At 39.2% G+C, this 21,935-nt stretch overlaps 1 protein-coding gene across 4 annotated transcripts in view; it reads right to left on the reverse strand.

Moving 5' to 3' along the window:
• Window positions 1–21,935, reverse strand: part of ckap5 (cytoskeleton associated protein 5) — an 86,623-nt gene that overhangs the window by 20,965 nt on the left and 43,723 nt on the right. For 3 of the 4 annotated variants that reach the window (XM_061969786.2, XM_061969787.2, XM_061969785.2), the window contains exons 22-31: window positions 16,488–16,601; window positions 12,183–12,311; window positions 11,882–12,076; window positions 11,650–11,770; window positions 9,667–9,752; window positions 6,598–6,708; window positions 5,958–6,080; window positions 3,680–3,829; window positions 259–462; window positions 33–168 (exon numbers count right to left, since the gene is read on the reverse strand). In XM_061969786.2, coding sequence (XP_061825770.1) covers window positions 33–168; window positions 259–462; window positions 3,680–3,829; window positions 5,958–6,080; window positions 6,598–6,708; window positions 9,667–9,752; window positions 11,650–11,770; window positions 11,882–12,076; window positions 12,183–12,311; window positions 16,488–16,601 — 1,369 coding nt within the window. The remainder of the gene's footprint in view (window positions 1–32; window positions 169–258; window positions 463–3,679; window positions 3,830–5,957; window positions 6,081–6,597; window positions 6,709–9,666; window positions 9,753–11,649; window positions 11,771–11,881; window positions 12,077–12,182; window positions 12,312–16,487; window positions 16,602–21,935) is intronic. The other variant, XM_061969788.2, reaches the window with a different exon arrangement.

A 21,935-nucleotide genomic window follows, 5' to 3' on the forward strand; every position in this document is an offset into this window, starting at 1 on the left:
ATTTATTGCGACTCCGGTTAGTTGGCACCTACCTGCTCTTTGTTTGGAGTTTTTGGACTTTGTACCATCCATGAGATAAGGGAAGACCTTGGATGCAGGGTAAACCTTACACAGCATGGTAAGCATTGATCGAACATCTTTGCGAACCCCATCCTTTGACTCTCCAACCTTAAAAAAACAAATACAATTAGACAAAACTCAAAGATGAGTGACATACTGTACATTAGGCTTATCATGACAAGTGTGATGTGTGCTGACCTTGAGTATAAGGTAGGGGATGAAGGAGTTTGCCTCATACTCGGTAAGATGATAGTCCTCTCTGTTGAGCATGGCAAATAACAGCTTCAAATACTCCAGCACCTTCATCAAGACTGTAGTGTTGGTGTCGAAAAAGCGCAGAGTGAACCACTTAAGAATCAGATCCAGGCAGCTTATGGTGGCATCACTCTCATTCTCCAACCTCTGTGAAATACATAAATGCAGTGACTGTTTATATTTTTAATAGGAATGCGCCCCGGTCGTTCGGCCAATTTTTCTTGAAAATGTAAAATGACTGCCATTGGACCCACTCTCTAAAGGTAATAATCACTTCCATTACAGCAAATAAAATGCATTTCTTACTACTTCAAGTATCCTTTGGACAGTGGTTCTTAACCTGGGTTCGATCGAACCCCAGGGGTTCGGTGAGTCGGCCTCAAGGGTTCGGTGGAGCCTCCGCCGCGGAGGTCAAGACACACCCGACTCATCTTGTAAATAAGAACTTCTCCCTATCGGCGTACTATGGATACCGCCAATGTTCCCTCTAATTTTCCATCTGATTTGCAAGGATGTAATTTGTTCTGAGTTTATGCACTGTGTTGGTTTTGTTCTTTGAACGGTTAATTTTGTGCACCAGTAAAAAAACATATAACTTTGTCTTGAATTAAAAAAAAAAAAAGTTAAATTTTTCACTAAAGAAGGGTCCGGTGAATGCACATATGAAACTGGCGGGGTTCGGTACCACCAACAAGGTTAAGAACCACTGCCTTAGGACGAGGCTAAACGAGTTACACACCAAGAGAAAGCAGGAGCAGGCATGCTAATAGCTAAGCTAACCGCTAAGCTAGCTTGAAACAACAAAATAAATAAGTCCTTAGTAAACTTTAAGAAGTGTATAAGATACTTTTTTGCAGCAGAAAGTAAGCAGTTATTGACAGGAAATTAACAAGTAGATTAATATTGGTATTGGCCTTCTTATCCTTTAGATTTGCTTTTACCCTACAAACCATCGCGAACCCTGAGATCCTCTGGCACTCATCTCCTAATTATTCCAAAAGTCAGGACACAAAGTCACGGGATGGCATCTTTTCAGTATTATGGGCCCCGTCTATGGAACAGTTTGCCGGAGGTCCTCAGGGCTGCAGAGAACGTTCATGTTTTTAGGAGCAGGCTCAAGACCTACCTTTTTGATCTGGCTTTTACCTAATATTAATTAATTTTATTGAAGTCCTTCGTACTTTACTTTTTATCTTATAATTAGTAATGCAAGATTTTATTTAGTTGTATTTATTTATTAAATATTTACTGTATATTTTTATCTTCATATGTTTTACTTTTATTTTATCCTTTATTCCTACTCATGGTTATGTGGGCTTTGTACCGAGGATGTCGTTGTGGCTTGTGCAGCCCTTTGAGACACTTGTGATTTAGGGCTATATAAATAAACATTGATTGATGGTTGTAACTATTGTACAGGTTTTATTATTTTTACTTTCCAGCGTTCCTCAGAGGGGACCATCTGCATCAGGGGTTATCGGCCATGCTGTGGGGGCGTTTTGTGTCAGCATCCTGGTGGCCACGGTCTGATGAACTCCTGGTGCAGATGCATCCTGTGATAGTGTTTACTCACCTGTCTCCTCTGTACTCAGCAATGTATTTACTTGTTCATATACTGTATGTGCATATGTGTGCCTTTATTATTTGTGTCCGCCCGTGCAATGATGGGGGATGTGTGGGTATTGTTTTTTAAGTCTGTAACGCACGCACGCCCGCCCGCCCGCACGCCCGCCCGCCCGCCCGCCCGCCCGCCCGCCCGCCCGCAATTTTGGCCTCAAATAAAATAGTGAACATACGAGACTTGTCTTTTAGTAGTAAGTAAGCATCTAAGGCTACCAATTTGTCTGCTGACATACACAGTAACATATTGTGTCTTTCCCCATTCTATTATTTTGTCAAAATTATAAAGGACAAGCTGTAAAAATTGATCATTAATCCACTTACTGTTAATAACTGGTTATTTTCTGTATCAACATGTTCTATCTACACTTCTGTTAAAATGTAATAATCACTTATTCTTCTGTTGTTTGCTTTACATTAGTTTTGGATGATATCACAAATGTAGGTATCGATCCGATATCAAGTAGTTACAGGATCATACATTGGTCATAAAAAATATCGATGTAATTGTCGTAGTAACAACTAGATACGCTCTTGGACTTGGCATCATTACAGTGGATGTCAGGTGTAGATCTTCCCATGGCATTTGTTTACATTCAGGAGCGCTATCTGTTAGTGGTGACGCCGGTGAGCTATTGTATCCTCCTACGGTGTGCAGTGAAGCATGTTTAGCTATTCATCATCCTGCAGGGATGATACTTGTAAGAACTTACTTTGTCGCCATGTAGGCGAGGATTAGGGATTTAGAAGTAGCTAAAACACTGCCGACTGCGGCTCGACTTTACCCGCAAATTAGTTAGCCATGTTTTAAAGCCCCTTTTGCTGAGCGGCGTTTCAGTGTTATAGCTTCACCTTCATCGTTAGTTTTTAAGCCAAAATGCGTCCATTCTCCCTTTTCGGTCTACACACCGTGTCTGCTTGTAAGTACTCCGTGATTGTGCGCTGCCGAACATGCTCGCTCCTCTGCTCGTAAAACCAGCAATGTCACGGCACGCCGTCATGCACGAAAAAAAAAAAAAAAGGGGGGGGGACCGGTACTTTTCAAACCGAGTATAGTAGCGTTAATCAATCAGAAATATCAAGCAGCCAAAAGTCATACATGGATAAGTGTGGAGAGAGTGTTTTGCATTTTTCCCATCAATGGATTTAAATGGGTGTAATTTCAAATTTTTTATGGTGACGGGAAGCTTGTTTTATAATATCCACAAAGTTCAGTGAGCAGGTTGTGTTATGTGTGACCATGTGTGTTGACTTTTTGCGCAGGTTGAATTTGTTTTTTCTGCGTCATGACTAGGAAAGGTTGTTTGGATTTGGTCATATAAGGCAGTGGTCCCCAACCTTTTTGTAACTGCGGACCAGTCAATGCTTATCAAAATTATTTTATCTTGGTTTTTTTAATGTTTACATATTCAGAGAATAAGTTCCAAAAAACACGAGAACTTTGAGGGCAAAATAGATTTCAGTGAGTAATAGATACGTTTTTGATTGTTTAGTTATTGTGTACTGTTGACTTTGTTTTGATCAAACAATTGCATATATAATACATTTAAATAAGGAACTAGTTTAACAATATCAGCACAATATTTTAACTATCAATAGCACTCACTATAAGTTGAAAAGTGTACAGTAAATACATGTGATCGATATCCGTTGATCGCACTCATGCAATAATCAACATCGGAATCGGCAGCATAAACCCCTGAATTCTACAAATCCACAGAAATAAAAATCGAAGAGTCCTCACCTCAATCATGATGCTAATGGCCTTTACATGTCTCTGGAAGTCCACATGGAAGAGCTCCTCCTGGAGCCACTTGGCAAAGCAGGTGGACATCTGAGTTTTAAGCTGCTCCACATACTCATCTCGAGGAGTGAGGAAGTTCCACTTCAAGATCTGTTAAGGCAGTTTGCAGGCGAGATTTACAGTTGACCCCAAATTCTACTAATTTCTACTACTATTTTTGCATACTTCCCATAAAATATCAATAGTACTCGAAGATCAGGTCATGCAGTCATATACTGAATATCCACCTCAGATAAAAAAATTGAGGAATATATTTGTCAAGAGTAAGACACATGAATCCCATCAAACACTTATTTGGAACATCCCACAGGTGAACAGGCTAGTTGGGAACAGGTGGGTGCCATGATTGGGTATAAAAACAGCTTCCTAAATGCTCAGTCAATCACAAACAAGAATGGGGTGAGGGTCACCACTTTGTGAACAAATGCGTGAGCAAATTGTCGAACAGTTTAAGAACAACATTTCTCAACGAGCTATTGCAAGGAATTTAGGGATTTCACCATCTACGGTCTGTAATATCATCAAAAGGTTCAGAGAATCGAGAGAAATCACTGCACGTAAGCGGCAAGGCCGAATCGACATTGAATGCCCGTGACCTTCGATCCCTCAGGCGGTACTGCATTAAAAAGCGACATCAGTGTGTAAAGGATATCACCACATGGGCTCAGGAACACTTAAAAAAACCACTGTCAGTAACTACAGTTGGTCGCTACATCTGTAAGTGCAAGTTAAAACTCTACTATGCAAAGCGAAAGCCATTTATCAACAACACCCAGAAACGCCGCTGGCTTCGCTGGGTCTGAGTTCATCTAAGATGGACTGATGCAAAGTGGAAAAGTGTTTTGTGGTATGACGAGTCCACATTTCAAATTGTTTTTGTTTTTGGAAACTGTGGACGTTGTGTCCTCCGGACCAAAAAGGAAAATAACTATAGGTTCAAAAGCCAGCATCTGTGATGGTATGGGGGTGTATTAGTGCCCAAGGCATGGGTAACTTACACATCTGTGAAGGCACCATTAATGCTGAAAGGTACATACAGGTTTTGGAGCAACATATGTTGCCATCCAAGCAACGTCTGTGTCATGGACGCCCCTGTTTATTTCAGCAAAACAATGCCAAGCCACATTCTGCACGTGTTACGACAGCGTGGCTTCATAGTAAAAGAGTGCAGGTACTAGACTGGCCTGCCTGTAGTCCACAACAACGGAGACCCCGGACTGTTGAAGAACTTCAGCTGTACATCAAGCAAGAATGGGAAATAATTCCACCTGAAAAGCTTAAAAAATTGGGCTCCTCAGTTCCAAAACGTTTATTGAGTGTTGTTAAAAGGCCATGGAACACAGTGGTAAAATTCCCTTGTGGCAACTTTTTTGCAATCTGTTACTGTCATTAAATTCAAAGTTAATGATAATTTGAAAAAAAAAAAAAAAAAAAAAATTCTCAGTTCGAACATGAAATATCTTGTCTTTGCAGTATATTCAATTGAATATAAGATGAAAAGGATTTGTAAGTCATTGTACTCTATTTTTATTTACGATTTACACAACGTGCAAACTTTACTGGTTTGGGGTTTTGTACTTGTATGCCTTTTTACAACATTTCTCTAGTTTTGTAGCTCAAAGTGAGTACAAATAAAGCTATTGATAAGCGAGGTATGGTTTGAAACATTCAGGAAGTATTCACAGCGGTGTCAACACTGCCTTCTCCCGCCCACTGCACAATAAGAAGATTAACCAAAAGTAGATTATTTCATTATTCCTAATTATTGTGGTTACTTGGCTGTTAGTTTAAGGAGTTTTGTGATTTTAAACTGTGATTGCACCACAGGGCTAGTGACAGTGCGTGTGCGCGTGTCGGCAGGTGGGCTGCAAAAGAGGACAGTTCAGCTAGTTGTTTTGACTTTGTTAACAAGGGATAGTTGATCCATCACCCCCTTATTATGTTTGTTTAATATACAGTACTGTATAGCGCTTTATATTGTGTTTAAAATGTACAAACCTTTACAAAAAATTTACTTTTGTCAAAGCTGGAACTCGTATTCTTATTTACATAGTTTCTTATGGAAACATTTGACAAACTTTTTACGAATCCTGTTCAAGAAAATTATGATTAGCCATGTACTGAAACACTCATATTAGACAAACAATATGGACTGTAGATTTCACCCTGATTCTGAAATATTTGCACCTTATTTTGATTATGGCAATCAATCAGTTACCTTCAGTTGTTTCTCCTCTTTTATCCTCTGCTCCTTAGCATTAGGAATAAGGGTAAAGAGAGGTCCGGACTTATCTTCATCATCTTTTATGCTTTTGGCGGCAGGCTTCTTATTAGAAGCACCCTGACAAGGAATGCAAGATTAAGATGTTAGACAAATGTTTTTATATTAGATAAACTGTGGTTCACAGTGTAAAAAAGAAATAGCAAGTCAGTGAGAGACAAAACAAGTGAAAACAAAACACAAATTAGGTGTTAAATGCTCCAGACTTGCAGGCATGCAGTGGAATGACGCAAAAACCATGTGAAGTGTTTGCTTGTGTTCCATTTTTATAAGCATGCATGTACATCTTTGTCAGCAGATTCATTGAGCTAATACGTGTGGATAGGTTAGATTTCACCTACAAGAGAGAAGTGTGTTAGTTTAATCATACATTTGAATACTAACAAAACCATTAGTGATAACAGTTAGACGGAGTAAACATGAGGCCATGGGCTCTTAGAAAGGATGGAGACTTGTTTGCCATCAAAAGTGGTCCATGTCTGCTGGACTATAGCCCAAACTACAGAGCTCATACGACATTTTATTAGTAGATCTAGCAACTACTGTCTCATTAGGAACCCATCTGTTCCAGATCTACCTGTTGACTGCCAGCAGCAGTCTTCCCTTTGTTGAGGGGCTTTTTACTAGCATTATTGTCCTTGTCCTTGGAGGGAGGGGTAGGGTCAGGGTCCTCAGGGGCAGGGGGGTGCTGAGCGAACAGAAAAACCATAGCATGTTGACAAATCAGTCAAGAACTGACTGATGAGTAACAAATGATGTACACACACGTACAACATAGGCCCATGAGCAGTAACTCAAATATAAACGTGAGATGTGTGGTGAAAAGATTTGATGTCACAAAAAAGAAAACCATCCGATTGCTAACAGGGCATTTTAAATACATAAATTAAACCTCCATAGCAACTAAACTTTTAAATTAGAATTCTAGAAATTCCCTGATTGAGGGAATTGGTTTTCTACAGGTTTAAACTAATCTAAATGTGTTTTAAATACAATCAATCATCTTCCTTCATTTGTTATCTCAAGTCTGAATTTTCCTCAAAATCTTGGGGCCTAAAACTGATGTGTTTTGTTTTATTTGACTGGTTTGGAATGTATCCTCCAAAACTGATATTTTACTGTATGCTCCTATAATATTGTCTGTATTATATACAATATATAGGCCTGGGCAATAAATCGATTTAATCGATAAATTTAATTTTTTTGTTGCAGACATTTTAGAAAATAAAACAATTTATGTTTTCCTCTTCTTGCGCCAACAATTTTTTTGCACCCAGGAGCTTTTGCACTGCCCATTATTTTTCTTAGGGAAATACACACACATAGCTCAACATGGCAAGTGCTATAGCAAAAGAGAGTGAGACGTTTCTTCCAAAAAAAAAAAGTGTTTTCAGTGGTTTGGTTTTGCGGTAACAAGCGTGGAACAAATGACTGCATGCTGCAAAGTTTGTTTAAAAAAAGAAGCAACTTTATTGTCATTACGCAAGTACAACAACATTTTATTTTCAGCACAAATCCGTTCAAACAGAACAGGAACGCTGATGGGTCCTCACTTACGGCACCCCATAACTCTACAGTCTAAAGATAGCAGCACAACAAACGTATTTCATCATCTGAAACATAAGCATCCAGCCGAGTGGGGTAAATGCAACTCTATACAAGGTGAACAAGAACATAACGAACATACTCCTGCTAAATGCAGCTTAGTGTGGTGAAATCATTTATACAAGGTACCATGCATGATGAGAAAGCACAGTGGAGAAAGATGACTAAAGTGGTTGCTCTGCACGTTGCTCAAGATGTGCTACCCAAACAGTGGAAAAGCCTGCGTTTATCCACTAAACTACAGCAACCTCTCAATGCTACATTTTTATTTACAGAATAACTTTTTTAAGACAGATGATTTAAGTTTGTACTTTAACAATTCCAAATATTGAGGTTTATTTATCTGCTTGCAATATGCTAAATTTTTTGTTTACAGGAGTATTTCGTTCAATACAGAAGTTTTGCCTCCCACAGGAAGCTGTATAATAAACTATTTGATTAGGACAATGCATATTGGTCAACATTTGAGCAAAAGCATCACAGTAAATTTGCCATAATTAGCTACAATTAGGGCTGGGCGATATATCGAATAAACTCGATATATCGCGGGTTTGTCTGTGCGATATAGAAAATGACTATATCGTGATATTCGAGTATACGTTCTCACGCAGTTGCTTTTAGCTGCGGGCATTACACTATAGGCATTTCTCACTCTTTGTTGTCTCTCCTTCTCACTGAGACATAAAACGAGCGCACCTTGTTACATACGTCACATACGGTCACGTCACGCGTGCAACATGACGTTGCACATGACACGCCCTCGCGGAGCAGAGAGGTAGCGACGCGGGTAACATTAGCTGTGGTGCTAACGGTGCGGTGCGAGTGGTAATACGAGAGAAAGAAGGTGCGAATCTGGTAACAAATGAATTAATTTCCAAGAATAACAGCACGGGGTCCATCGTCTGGCGGTAGTTTGGCTTCAAGCGGAAATATGTCAAACAGACAATCGTAATATGTCAAGTATGAGGCAAAACATTGCTACAAAAAGTAGCAGCACTGCTAATTTGTGGCATCATTTGAAAAGTCCCCCGCTAGAGAATAAGGAGTTCTTGAAACTCTGCATGTCAACATCTCGGCCGGTGCCACACCCACAAAATGTCCAAGCAACCATTTCCACATCAACACCGTATGAAAAAACTAGTCAACAACAGAAGGAGATAACATCCGCAGTAACCCCCAACATAGCGAAGGACTTCCACTATTTGATTTACTATTATGCAGCTCATTTTTATTTGACAGTTATTAAAACATCTTGTGTGACATCATGAACATAAGTGCACTAATAGCTTGTTTTAAAATGTCTCTGACAATCTTGCACTTTCTGTTTTGGAAATGACATGAATGTTTGTGCCACTGCTTAATAACTGTTTAATAAATACAGTTTTGCTAAATTGACTTAGTTGTGATTTACCTCTCTGCATGAAAGTTTAAAATGAGCATATATTAATGCAGTACAAACAAGAATGTTTTAATGTAGACACATAGAATCATCATACTGCTTTGATTATATGCATCAAGTGTTCATTCAAGGCTAAGGCAAAATATCGAGATATGTATCGTGACATGGCCTAAAAATATCGAGATATTAATAAAAGGCCATATCGCCCAGCCCTAGCTACAATAGCTGAATTGAATCTGTTTAGTTTTTTGAAAATTATTTAATAAAAAAATATAATATATGTCTGTTCTAAAAAGAAACCAATTCATAAATATTAGACTTTTGCTAAAAGTAAGATGCAAGTGTGTGCAGTACACTGGTTTTTGATCAAATAAAAGCGAAACTTGCTTTGAATTATCTCGGTCATTTGTATTCATTAGTTTATTTAAAAATTAGGGGAAAATAATGAGAAAAACATTGTAAATCAATTTTTTTTGTGAAAAATTGGAGATTTTATTTTTAGGCCTTATCGCCCAGGCCGTATATTATTTAATATTACAATATCACTAACAAAATATACCAGCCAACAGCATTTGGATTAAAAAGAATCATCACAAATGTTCATTAGTCATGTTTAAAGCAGGTGTTGACACAGACACATACCTTCTTGGCAGAAAATCCACCCTTGACCTTTTTAGATTCAGCTTTATTATCGACAAAGTCCTCACTGGATGGCTGAGACCTGGAGGCTGTAGAAAATGTGACATTTGTGAAACTAAACAAATACCAGACTGTCAATGCACAATGTTATTAAATTCTAGTTGTCTTTTATAGGACATAGCATTTAAAATGTATCTAAATTCTTCCATGCAATTATAAAGAATGTGTAGTAGTAAAAACAATTAAAAACAACACCAATAAAGGGAAGTAGAAATAGTATATTCATTATTAAGTATAATAAGGGCCTAACCTGGAAGAGGCGTTCATTGTTACATGGTCTGTGATCACAATGAGAGGCGGCCAATTTCGCTTCATGACAGAACTTTAGATACAACTGAGATAACTTGTTGGTATTGCAGCGACAAACGTTCTTATCAACAGCGCACATCAAGTTTAAAATACCATCTGAAAGCGAAACACTTACTCGAGGAATGCGCTAGCAAGAATGCATCAACAACAAGCAGAGGAGAACGTTACACTGGCAGTTATCTGCATCAATGTTGTTAACAAAAGTACCACAGTTATGTTAAACATATGCCTTTGCTAGACGGACAGCCACCGCATGTAGGACACCTAACATCTATGAAAATAAAGACCTGCAAGAAGATGTCATTCATATCACCACAGCTGATCTGTCGTACAATACCTTGGAGAGGCACAAGTATAGCAGGGATACACCAACTGTACTACACAAACAAGAGCATCAAGTTGAAACTACCAACCGAAATGTGAATTTATTTTGCTTACTGGAGAACATTGGACATCTGTAAGTAACCACAACGAGCTGCATTGTAAGAAAAAAAAAGAAAAAGATAAGCATTGTCATATGAAGAAGTAAACAAATTCAAACAACTGGGGTGTCCAGTTGGACAAGGGCGTCCAAACTGCGGCCCGCGGGCCAAGTGAGACATCATAAGTTCAACAAGAACATTGGCCCGTAGCATGATTTTGTCTCAATTGAATCCACTGTGGATTGACCAGGAATGATATTGTCACCCTCTTGTGGGGGAAGATAGAATCATCCGTCAATGACCACAAATCTAATTTGTACGTGACTTGAGTACAGTATCAATATACATGACCAAATCCAAACAACTTTTTCCACTCATGGTGTAAATGAACTACAACCAACAAATAAAGTCAACACACGGTCGTACATAACACACCTCCTGCTCATTGAACATTGTGGACATTATAAAACATGTATATACACAATTTAAAATTACATTTGTATAAATCCATTACAGTGCATGATGGGTGATACGCAAAACACTCTCCACACTTAATGTTTGGCGCATTTTAGCCGCTTGATATTTCTGATTGATTGCAAAACTTTAAGGAGGTTGTCAGGTAACAGGAAACAAAGTAGTAGTCAAACTTCCACATACTCTTAATATTCAATGTTTTATTGTTTATACTTCATATTGCACTGTCGTCGGGGTCTGGGGGTTGTTGAAGTAATGTGTTGTTGTTCAGTCTGTTATAGGTTGCTTTAATCAATGCAAACTGAAGTGTTCATTTGGTACAAAATAATGTTACGCCCCAATCAAGCTCTGCTGTGTGGCAAAAAAGCATTGTGATCGCAGATTATTTGTAAAACAGCTGCTTAAACGTGATCGCAGATCACTCGAAGACAGCAAAGAGTAGTAATAAATAAACAACTCAAGTTAGTGCAGTGATTTTGATATCACATTTATCTAAATACTTATTTAATTACATTACATATATTTTTTTATATCTATACAAGTACTTGATTGCAGTAATAAATTAATCTGTAAACAAGCATGTTTATAAAATATATTAAACATGTGTAAAACAAATGATTATTCAAGTAACTCGGGCATTTACAAACATTTAAACTTTGGGTTTTAAATATAATAAAATAAAGAAAAATAAGTTAATATAAAATTGTCTTGTCATACATACCTGAAGCAGATCTACTCGTCTCTCCTTTTGCTCCTCTAGTTTTGGCAGGAGCTGCAGGTTTAGCTGGCATCACTGCTCTGGCCTTTTCTAACGCAGCTACAACTTGGTCCTTAGAAGACGGCTAGAGGGACACAAGCATTGCATCATTGAGTATTCTCGAAAGGACTGCAATCTACCGGTATTCTGGGTAATCAATGTTTTTCATTTATAGCTCAACAAGTTGGAACAGTACCTTGACTTTGCTAGTAGCTTTTTCCATTTTGTCATAGCCAAGGTGCATCATAAATGTGGGTAGAGCATCCTGAGCTTTCTTCCTCACATCTCCATTTCTGTCTTCTAGACAAGCATACAATTGGGGGACGGTCAACATCAGATCCGCCGGTACCGTCCTCATGGTCGGTAGCTTCTCAGCTAGCCAGCCAAATACCTAAAAGAAGACAGTTTCATTTTAGAACACATTTGTATTGAATCAATATTGATTATATATCTTGATGTATTATTGTTTTTAGTTATGAACTGGTGTGTCTATGTACCTCTTGTCGTATGAAAGGATTCTCCCTCTTTAACTCATCTGACAGATCCTCTCCTTCCAGCCATTCCTTCATCCCAGTCTGCTCCACCCAGGACTGTATAGTGGTCAAAGCAGCCGCCCTGACATTTGCCTATAGAGGAATATTCTTGTTAATAAAACATATTTAAAGACAAACACTGTATCGCTCATAAGTCAGCACACCCGTCACATTTTTAAACAACCATTTTCTTATATCTTATGTGTTGACTGAAAACGTTCCACATGCACAAAGCAAAACATTTGAGTTACAAGCATCCCTTCCGTTGTAGCAAATGTCATAGTGAAACCCGTAAGGTCCGCCGAAAACATCCGGTCTTACCCACTAACATTAGCTTAAAAATGCAAGAAATGGACATGACATTGTATTTCCAACCATGAGAAGGAAGAAAGTGGGTGTGAAGGACAGTGCTGAGAAGAAGTGGACGATATTCACTGAATTAAATAAATACATAATCAAAAACGTGATAGCATGTGTAGCCTACTTGGTGAAAGAATGGGAGCCTATCACTGCTAGTCTGTACCACATTGTATCAGAATGAGTATAAAGCCAGCCAAGGACGCTAGAATAATATATATGTAAATGACGGACATTTATCCATGAAAATATGGAAAAGCTGCTGATGGTTTGGTTGACTGAGAAGCAGCTTGGAATTTTGCCTATGGTCCACAATTCTTATAAGAGAACAAGAACACTTGTTATTTTTGCATTCTCACTAGTAATAATAGGCTCGTTCTAGGTGGCTAGCAATGCAGCGAATATGAGCAATCCATTCTGCCTCTAAATCACTCTAAATTGCATCCAAAAAACCGCCAACAATACTTAATTTACATTCCATAACCTGTATAATCAAGATGTCGCGACATTGTTATTGTAAGAGCGAACATTGAGGAACTGTTTTATCTACCGAAGTAACACATCATCTTGCTCACAAAGGCAAAAACACTCAGGAGTAAGCTAGCTACAGCAAGCGGTAAGCTATAGCTTCTGAGTCAGGAGCTGAATGGCTTTTGAGTTTGTAATGCACAACACAATGCGGTATGACACCAATCTGTATTGACTGAAAAATATGAAGAGTTAGGGGTGTAACGGTACGTGTATTTGTATTGAACCGTTTCGGTACGGGGGTTCCGGTTCGGTTCAGAGGTGTACCGAACGAGTTTCCACACGGACATATTAAGTAGCGTACCGCACGTTGTGTAAACAATGCACACCGAGGCACAACACACGGCATGCTAGCAGCTAACGGGCTACGATAGATTGACCATACGTCCTCTTTTCACCGGACATGTCCTCTTTTGCGGAGCTGTCAGGGCGGAGTTTCTTAAATGCCTCAAATGTCCGGCATTTTGAGTTAGGGTTGCGTGTATTTTCAATGTACGTTCAGGGTTAAGAAGGGGTTAAAAACAAAACAAATTGTGCGCGCAGCAGCATTCGTGAGGGAGGGACAGAGAGAGAGAGAGTTATGATAAACGCGCATGCGTCGCCAGGCTCTGCTTTTTATCCATAGATTTATCAGATTTAATTTTTTATTATCTATAGCAGGGGTGTCAAAAGTGTGCCCCGGAGGCCATTTGCGGCCCACAGCTAATGTTTTAAAGGCCCACGGCACATTTTAAAAATACTATTAAAATAAACAAAAACATAACAAAAGTGAAATAAAAAAAGCTTAAAAGGTTCAATGTAATTTAGAAAAAGTTGCAATGTTGACTAATAAAACAAAGCTGTTTTTTTTTTCTTTCAAACGGTCATTGCTCAAAACATATTATTGAATCAAAATCAATGTTATTATGAATTATTGACCTATCCAAGGATCCGATTACTTCACATCAAATATTCCACTAAGAAATATATTTTTGGTGGAAGATTTTGCAAATTTGGTAAATAAATAACCCAAAAATGTATATTTTGTTGTTTTCTTACTGTACCGAAAATGAACCGAACCGTGACCTCTAAACCGAGGTACGTACCGAACCGAAATGTTTGTGTACCGTTACACCCCTAATTACAGTATCTGTAAAGTATTAGCCCACATTTCATGTTTTGTTTGTACACAGTTAGCTCGACTGTGTATGTAGTTGTAATAACAAGCATGATGTGCTGCATGTATCATGATTGACGTAATAGTGAATTACTCAATGGACATGTGTCTGTTTGATCAGGGCTGGCTGGGGATGTAGATTTTGAAAAGGTAAAACATTTTTACTACTGCAGGTTAGAGTTTGTTGACATTTGTAAATAGTTTGTCTTTCGTTGTGATTCAGTTTCATTAAACGGTGTACCCCTCACTGAATACATGATACATTTCCATCCATAATAATATTTTGTGCAACTCAGTGCAACAGAAGCACTACAATTTGTTGCCATAGCCTGACTCCAAGCTCCATGTTTACAACACAAAGTCATATATCTATATGTACAGTATACAGTATATCTATATATAACACACACACATATACGTGTTTACATATATACACATATACATAAACACATATATGCATATACACATATATAAAAACACACATTTATACCCACTTATATACACACATTTATGTATACAGTCGTGGTCAAGTTTACATACACTTGTAAAGAACATAATCTCATGGCTGTCTTGAGTTTCCAATAATTTCTACAACTCTTATTTTTTTGTGATAGAGTGATTGGAGCACATACTTGTCGGTCACAAAAAACATTCATGAAGCTTGGTTCTTTTATGAATTTATTATGTTTCTACTGAAAATGTGACCAAATCTGCTGGGTCAAAAGTATACATACAGCAATGTTAATATTTGGTTACATGTCCCTTGGCAAGTTTCACTGCAATATGGCACTTTTGGTAGCCATCCACAAGCTTCTGGTTGAATTTTTGACCACTCCTCTTGACAAAATTGGTGCAGTTCAGCTACATTTGTTGGTTTTCTGACATGGACTTGTTTCTTCAACATTGTCCACATGTTCTCAATGGGGTTTAAGTCAGGACTTTGGGAAGGCTATTCTAAAACCTTAATTGTAGCCTGATTTAGCCATTCTTTTAGCACTTTTGACATGTGTTTGGGGTCATTGTCCTGTTGGAACACCCAACTGCACCCAAGACCCAACCTCCGGGCTAATGATTTTAGGTTGTCCCGAAGAATTTGGAGGTAATCCTTATTTTTCCTTTGTCCCATTTACTCTCTGTAAAGCACCAGTTCCATTGGCAGCAAAACAGGCCCAGAGCATAATACTACCACCACCATGCTTGACAGTAGGTACGGTGTTCCTGGGATTATAGGCCTCACTTTTTCTCTTCCAAACATATTGCTGGATATTGTGGCTAAGCAGCACAATTTTTGTTTCATCTGACCACAGAACTTTCCTCCAGAAGGTCTTATCTTTGTCCATGTGATCAGCAGCAAACTTTAGACGAGCCCTAAGGTGTCACTTCTGGAGCAAGGGCTTCCTTCTTGAATGGTAGCCTCTCAGTCCATGGCGATGCAAAACACGCTTGACTGTGGACACTGACACCTGTGTTCCAGCAGCTTCCAATTCATTGCAGACCTGCTTTTTGGTGGTTCTCGGTCGACTCTTGATCATCCTGACCAATTTTCTCTCAGCAGCAGGTGATAGCTTGCGTTTTCTTCCTGATCGTGGCAGTGACAAAACTGTGCCATGCACTTTATACTTACGAACAATTGTCTGCACAGTTGCTCTTGGAACTTTAAGCTGCTTTGAGATGGCTTCAAGTGACTTTCCTGACTTGTTCAAGTCAATTATTAGTTTTTTCAGATCTGTGCTGAGTTCCTGTGACTTTTCGTGTTTGTAACCGAGTTTAATAACTGCATTACATGAGCCCTATTTAAATGGGCTCAGAGAAGTCAACAGGTGTCGTCAATCATAATCACTCACATGAAGTTAAGAGGCCATTCCATGAAGCTAATTTGATTGTAACTTTTCTACATCACCAAAATTGATATAGTATGTTGCTGTATGTATACTTTTAACCCAGCAGATTTGGTCACATTTTCAGTAGACCCATATTAAATTCATAAAAGAACCAAACTTCATGAATGTTTTTGTGACAAACAAGTATGTGCTCCAATCACTCTATCACAAAAAAATAAGAGTTGTAGAAATTATTGGAAACTCAAGACAGCCATGACATTATGTCCCTCATGACTGTGTGTGTGTATGTATGTATATATATATATATATATATATATATATATACGGTATACACATATATGTGACAAACGAGCTTTTCTGTTGTTTTTGCACACTCAGTTTAAGTACCTTACTGTCTCCAAGCACTGTTATGATGGCAAATCCCAATGCTTTAATATGCTGTTTAAGTCCAGGCCCCATGGCTGTGGCCAGCTGCTGCAGGATGGTCAGGCTCTGCTGGACCTGGAAAATGAAAGTAAAAATATTTATTACAAAACATCTTCATAAAACCATGGAATGCTTTCTTCCACCAAGGATGTAACTGTAAATGGTATAATGATAAACCGCGGTAAAATTCCAGACGGTTAGTAATACCGTTTAAATTTTTAATTAGCGAAAAAAAATGTATTAACGCATTTTAGGCAACACTGCTTACTTCCTAGATCAAAAGTCAGCTTACAATGGAGCCAATGGGAGCCACTCTGCCAATAAAGCACTTTAAAAAAAATCCCAACACCTCATTTAAGATTTTATACACATGATGCAAGTATAAATGTATATATGTATATACATAGGTAGCATGGTGAAACATGGGTTAGTGCATGTGCCTCACAATATGAAGGTCCTGAGTTGAATCCCGGGCTCGGGATCTTTCTGTGTGGAGTTTGCATGTTCTCCCCGTGACTGGGTGGGTTCCTTCCGGGTACTCCGGCTTCCTCCCACCTCAAAAAAAATGCACCTGGGGATAGGATGATTGGCAACACTAAATTGGCCCTAGTGTGTGAATGTGAGTGTGAATATTGTCTGTCTATCAGTGTTGGTTGATTGAAACTTTTATTAATAGATTGCATAGTATAGTACATATTCCGTACAATTGACCACTAAATGGTAGCACCCGAAAAAGTTTTTCAACCTGTTTAAGTCGGGGTCTTGTTGGCCCTGTGATGAGGTGGTGACTTGTCCAGGGTGTACACCGCCTTCCGCCCGAATGCAGCTGAGATAGGCTCCAGCACCCCCTGCGACCCCGAAAGGGACAAGCGGTAGAAAATGGATAGATGGATGGATTTACGTATTTTGAGAATTTTAAGCATACGCTGCGCATTAATTTAAAAAGCGCATCACGACGTTCCTTTTCCCTGTTTATTTCTCGATGCAGACTTCATGAGAGCAAACAAACATAACATCAGTTACTGGCAGTGTTGGGACTAACGCATTACAAAGTAACACGTTACTGTAACGCCGTTAGTTTCGGCGGTAACTAGTAATCTAACGCATTATTTTTTATATTCAGTAACTGTTACCGTTACTACATGATGCGTTACTACAGTATCGGCTAGAAACAGGTTGGTGCATGGCGTCCTTCTGATTCTTCTTGTGTCACAAGCCGGAGAAGAGAGACGCAGCGCACTGTGTGTGTCTGGATGTGGGTGTGAGGAGCGTGGGGAGGGGAGGGCGGCGTGTCTGATCATGGCAGAGCTGCAGACTGCAGTCGAGTTTGTCGAATATGTAGATATTCACTACTTTTCTTTTGTCGAGCACAAAGAAAATAACATTTTAGTTAAATGTAAGTTGTGTCTTGGATCAAAGATCCCATCTACTGCCCAAAACAGCAATTCAAATCTGCTGAAACACCTACAAAAGCAACATGCTTCGACGAAGCTAGTAAATAGAGACACAGACTCCGATACCACTTCACCTCCACCACCACCACCACTTAAGGATTAACTCTGCCTCTGCTCATCATTTATCACTGAGGGTACACACACTCTGTCAATTTTCTTATATACTCTTTCATTCTAGACTTCTAGAGTGTTTGATTATCACACCACTCTAAATGTATAGACTATAAAGTTCACAAACATAAAGAGGGATGCTAGTGGGCCAGGCCAATCGTTCCTTTTCTCTAAACTAAAACTGGGGAAATGTGTAGAGTGTTCTGGGCTTCAGAATTCCTTGAGAAAAAAACGCCTGGTTAGGCTTTGTGTATGTAGTGTGTGCCTTCCTTGCTTTACAGTTATTGTGCTGTTTGTTACATATGTATGTTATGTTGCAGCTATTTAAAATAGTTTTGTCAATTTGTTCTGGCCTGAAACAAATTGGCCCTTTGAAACATATCTTTGTCTTTGTGTGTTGTACGTAGACCACATTGCTTAGCAGAGTTCAGTGATGCAAATACATGTCAAGTTGATCAACAGATTATATTATTCTCCAGTGCAATAACAGTACCGAAACAAAGGCCAAAAGGGCAATAATGGGAGCTTTAAAAAAAAAAAGTCACATTTGACTAACTACACTAGAGCAAGCCCGGTCACAGGCAATTACAGAGCCTGCTAGTCCGGGTGAGGAGTCAGTTAAGCTAGAACTAGCCAGCGCCAGGCTGGATAATTCCTGTACGCATAGCAATTTTCTTAGAATAACACACAACTCACATAATGTGTTTTCTGTTGTGAATGTGTCCGGGGTAGATATGCATTCTACTGAGGTGGCAAATCATGATGCGTTCAGTCGATCGCAGCATCAAGCAAACAATCTGAAAATTCCCGTCGTATCAATTCCTAGATATGCTCGAAACTATTTAAAGTGCACTACGTATAATAAACGCAACATCATTAATATTTCTACTACGGATAATTTAAACAAAAACTCGTCAAAACAGCCCAATACTTATAATATGGGCTTTTTAAACATAAGATCATTGTCTCCCAAAACGTTATTAGTTAATGAGGTCATTAGAGACAACAATCTTAACGTCATTGGTCTTAGCGAAACCTGGCTCAAACCAGACGAATTTTTTGCGCTAAATGAGGCATCTCCTCCTAACTATACGAATGCGCATATTGCCCGTCCCCTTAAAAGGGGTGGGGGGGTCGCACTAATATACAATGAAAACTTTAACCTTACCCCTAACCTAAATAATAAATACAAATCGTTTGAGGTGCTTACTATGAGGTCTGTCGCACCGCTGCCTCTCGATATGGCTGTTATCTACCGCCCCCCAGGGCCCTACTCGGACTTTATTAATGAATTCTCAGAGTTTGTTGCTGATCTAGTGACGTACGCAGACAATATAATCATAATGGGGGACTTTAATATCCATATGAATACCCCATCGGACCCTCAGTGCGTGGCGCTCCAGACTATAATTGATAGCTGTGGTCTTACACAAATAATAAATGAACCTACGCATCGCAACGGCAATACGATAGATCTAGTGCTGGTCAGGGGTGTCACCACCTCCAAAGTTATGGTACTCCCGTATACTAAAGTAATGTCCGATCATTACCTTATAAAATTCGAAGTTCTGACTCATTGTCAACAAACTAATAATAATAATAACTGCTATAGCAGCCGCAACATTAATGCCGCCACAATGATGACTCTTGCTGACCTACTGCCTTCGGTAATGGCACCATTCCCAAATTATGTCGGCTCTATTGATAACCTCACTAACAACTTTGACAATGCCCTGCGCAAAACCATTGATAGTATAGCACCGCTAAAACAAAAAAGGGCCCCTAAAAGGCGCACCCCATGGTTTACAGAGGAAACCAGAGCTCATAAATTATCATGTAGAAAGTTGGAACGCAAATGGCGCGCGACCAAGCTTGAGGTTTTCCATCAAGCATGGAGTGATAGTTTAATATCGTATAAACGCATGCTTACCTTAGCTAAAGCTAAATATTACTCAAATCTCATCCGCCTCAACAAAAAGGACCCTAAATTTTTGTTTAGTACAGTAGCATCGCTAACCCAACAAGGGACTCCTCCCAATAGCTCCACCCACTCGGCAGATGACTTTATGAATTTCTTTAATAAGAAAATTGAACTCATTAGAAAGGAGATTAAAGACAACGCATCCCAGCTACAACTGGGTTCTATGAACACAGATACAACTGTATCTACGACGGATACTGCAATACAAAATAGTCTCTCTCTTTTTGATGAAATAACATTAGAGGAACTATTACAGCGTGTAAGTGGGATAAAACAAACAACATGTTTACTTGACCCACTTCCTGGGAAACTTATCAAGGAGCTTTTTGTATTATTAGGTCCATCAGTGCTAAATATTATAAACTTATCACTTTCCTCTGGCACTGTTCCCCTAGCATTCAAGAAAGCGGTTATTCATCCTCTGCTCAAAAGACCTAACCTTGATCCTGACCTCATGGTAAACTACCGACCGGTGTCCCACCTTCCCTTTATTTCGAAAATCCTCGAAAAAATTGTCGCACAGCAGCTAAATGAACACTTAGTGTCTAACAATCTCTGTGAACCTTTTCAATCCGGTTTCAGGGCAAATCACTCTACGGAGACAGCCCTCGCAAAAATGACTAATGATCTACTGCTAACGATGGATTCTGATGCGTCATCTATGTTGCTGCTTCTTGATCTTAGCGCTGCTTTCGATACCGTCGATCATAATATTTTATTAGAGCGTTTCAAAACACGTATTGGTATGTCAGACTTAGCTTTGTCGTGGTTTAACTCTTATCTTACTGACAGGATGCAATGCGTCTCCCATAATAATGTGACCTGGGACTATGTTAAGGTAACGTGCGGAGTTCCTCAGGGTTCGGTTCTTGGCCCTGCACTCTTTAGTATTTACATGCTGCCGCTAGGCGACATCATACGCAAATACGGTGTTAGCTTTCATTGTTATGCTGATGACACCCAACTCTACATGCCCCTAAAGCTGACCAACACGCCGGATTGTAGTCAGCTGGAGGCGTGTCTTAATGAAATTAAACAATGGATGTCCGCTAACTTCTTGCAACTCAACGCCAAGAAAACGGAAATGCTGATTATCGGTCCTGCTAAACACCGACATTTATTTAATAATACCACCTTAACATTTGACAACCAAACAATTACACAAGGCGAATCAGTAAAGAATCTGGGTATTATCTTCGACCCAACTCTCTCGTTTGAGTCACACATTAAGAGTGTTACTAAAACGGCCTTCTTTCATCTCCGTAATATCGCTAAAATTCGTTCTATTTTATCCACTAGCGACGCTGAGATCATTATTCATGCGTTCGTTACGTCTCGTCTCGACTATTGTAACGTATTATTTTCGGGGCTCCCTATGTCTAGCATTAAAAAATTACAGTTGGTACAAAATGCGGCTGCTAGACTTTTGACAAGAACAAGAAAGTTTGATCATATTACGCCTATACTGGCTCACCTGCACTGGCTTCCTGTGCACTTAAGATGTGACTTTAAGGTTTTACTACTTACGTATAAAATACTGCACGGTCTAGCTCCGTCCTATCTTGTCGATTGCATTGTACCATATGTCCCGGCAAGAAATCTGCGTTCAAAGAACTCCGGCTTATTAGTGATTCCCAGAGCCCAAAAAAAGTCTGCGGGCTATAGAGCGTTTTCTATTCGGGCTCCAGTACTATGGAATGCCCTCCCGGTAACAATTAGAGATGCTACCTCAGTAGAAGTATTTAAGTCCCATCTTAAAACTCATTTGTATACTCTAGCCTTTAAATAGCCCCCCTGTTAGACCAGTTGATCTGCCGTTTCTTTTCTTTTCTCCTCTGCTCCCCTTTTCCTTGAGGGGGGGGG

Source organism: Nerophis lumbriciformis, linkage group LG10 (assembly GCF_033978685.3).
Source record: "Nerophis lumbriciformis linkage group LG10, RoL_Nlum_v2.1, whole genome shotgun sequence".
NCBI classification, from domain to species: domain Eukaryota; kingdom Metazoa; phylum Chordata; class Actinopteri; order Syngnathiformes; family Syngnathidae; genus Nerophis; species Nerophis lumbriciformis.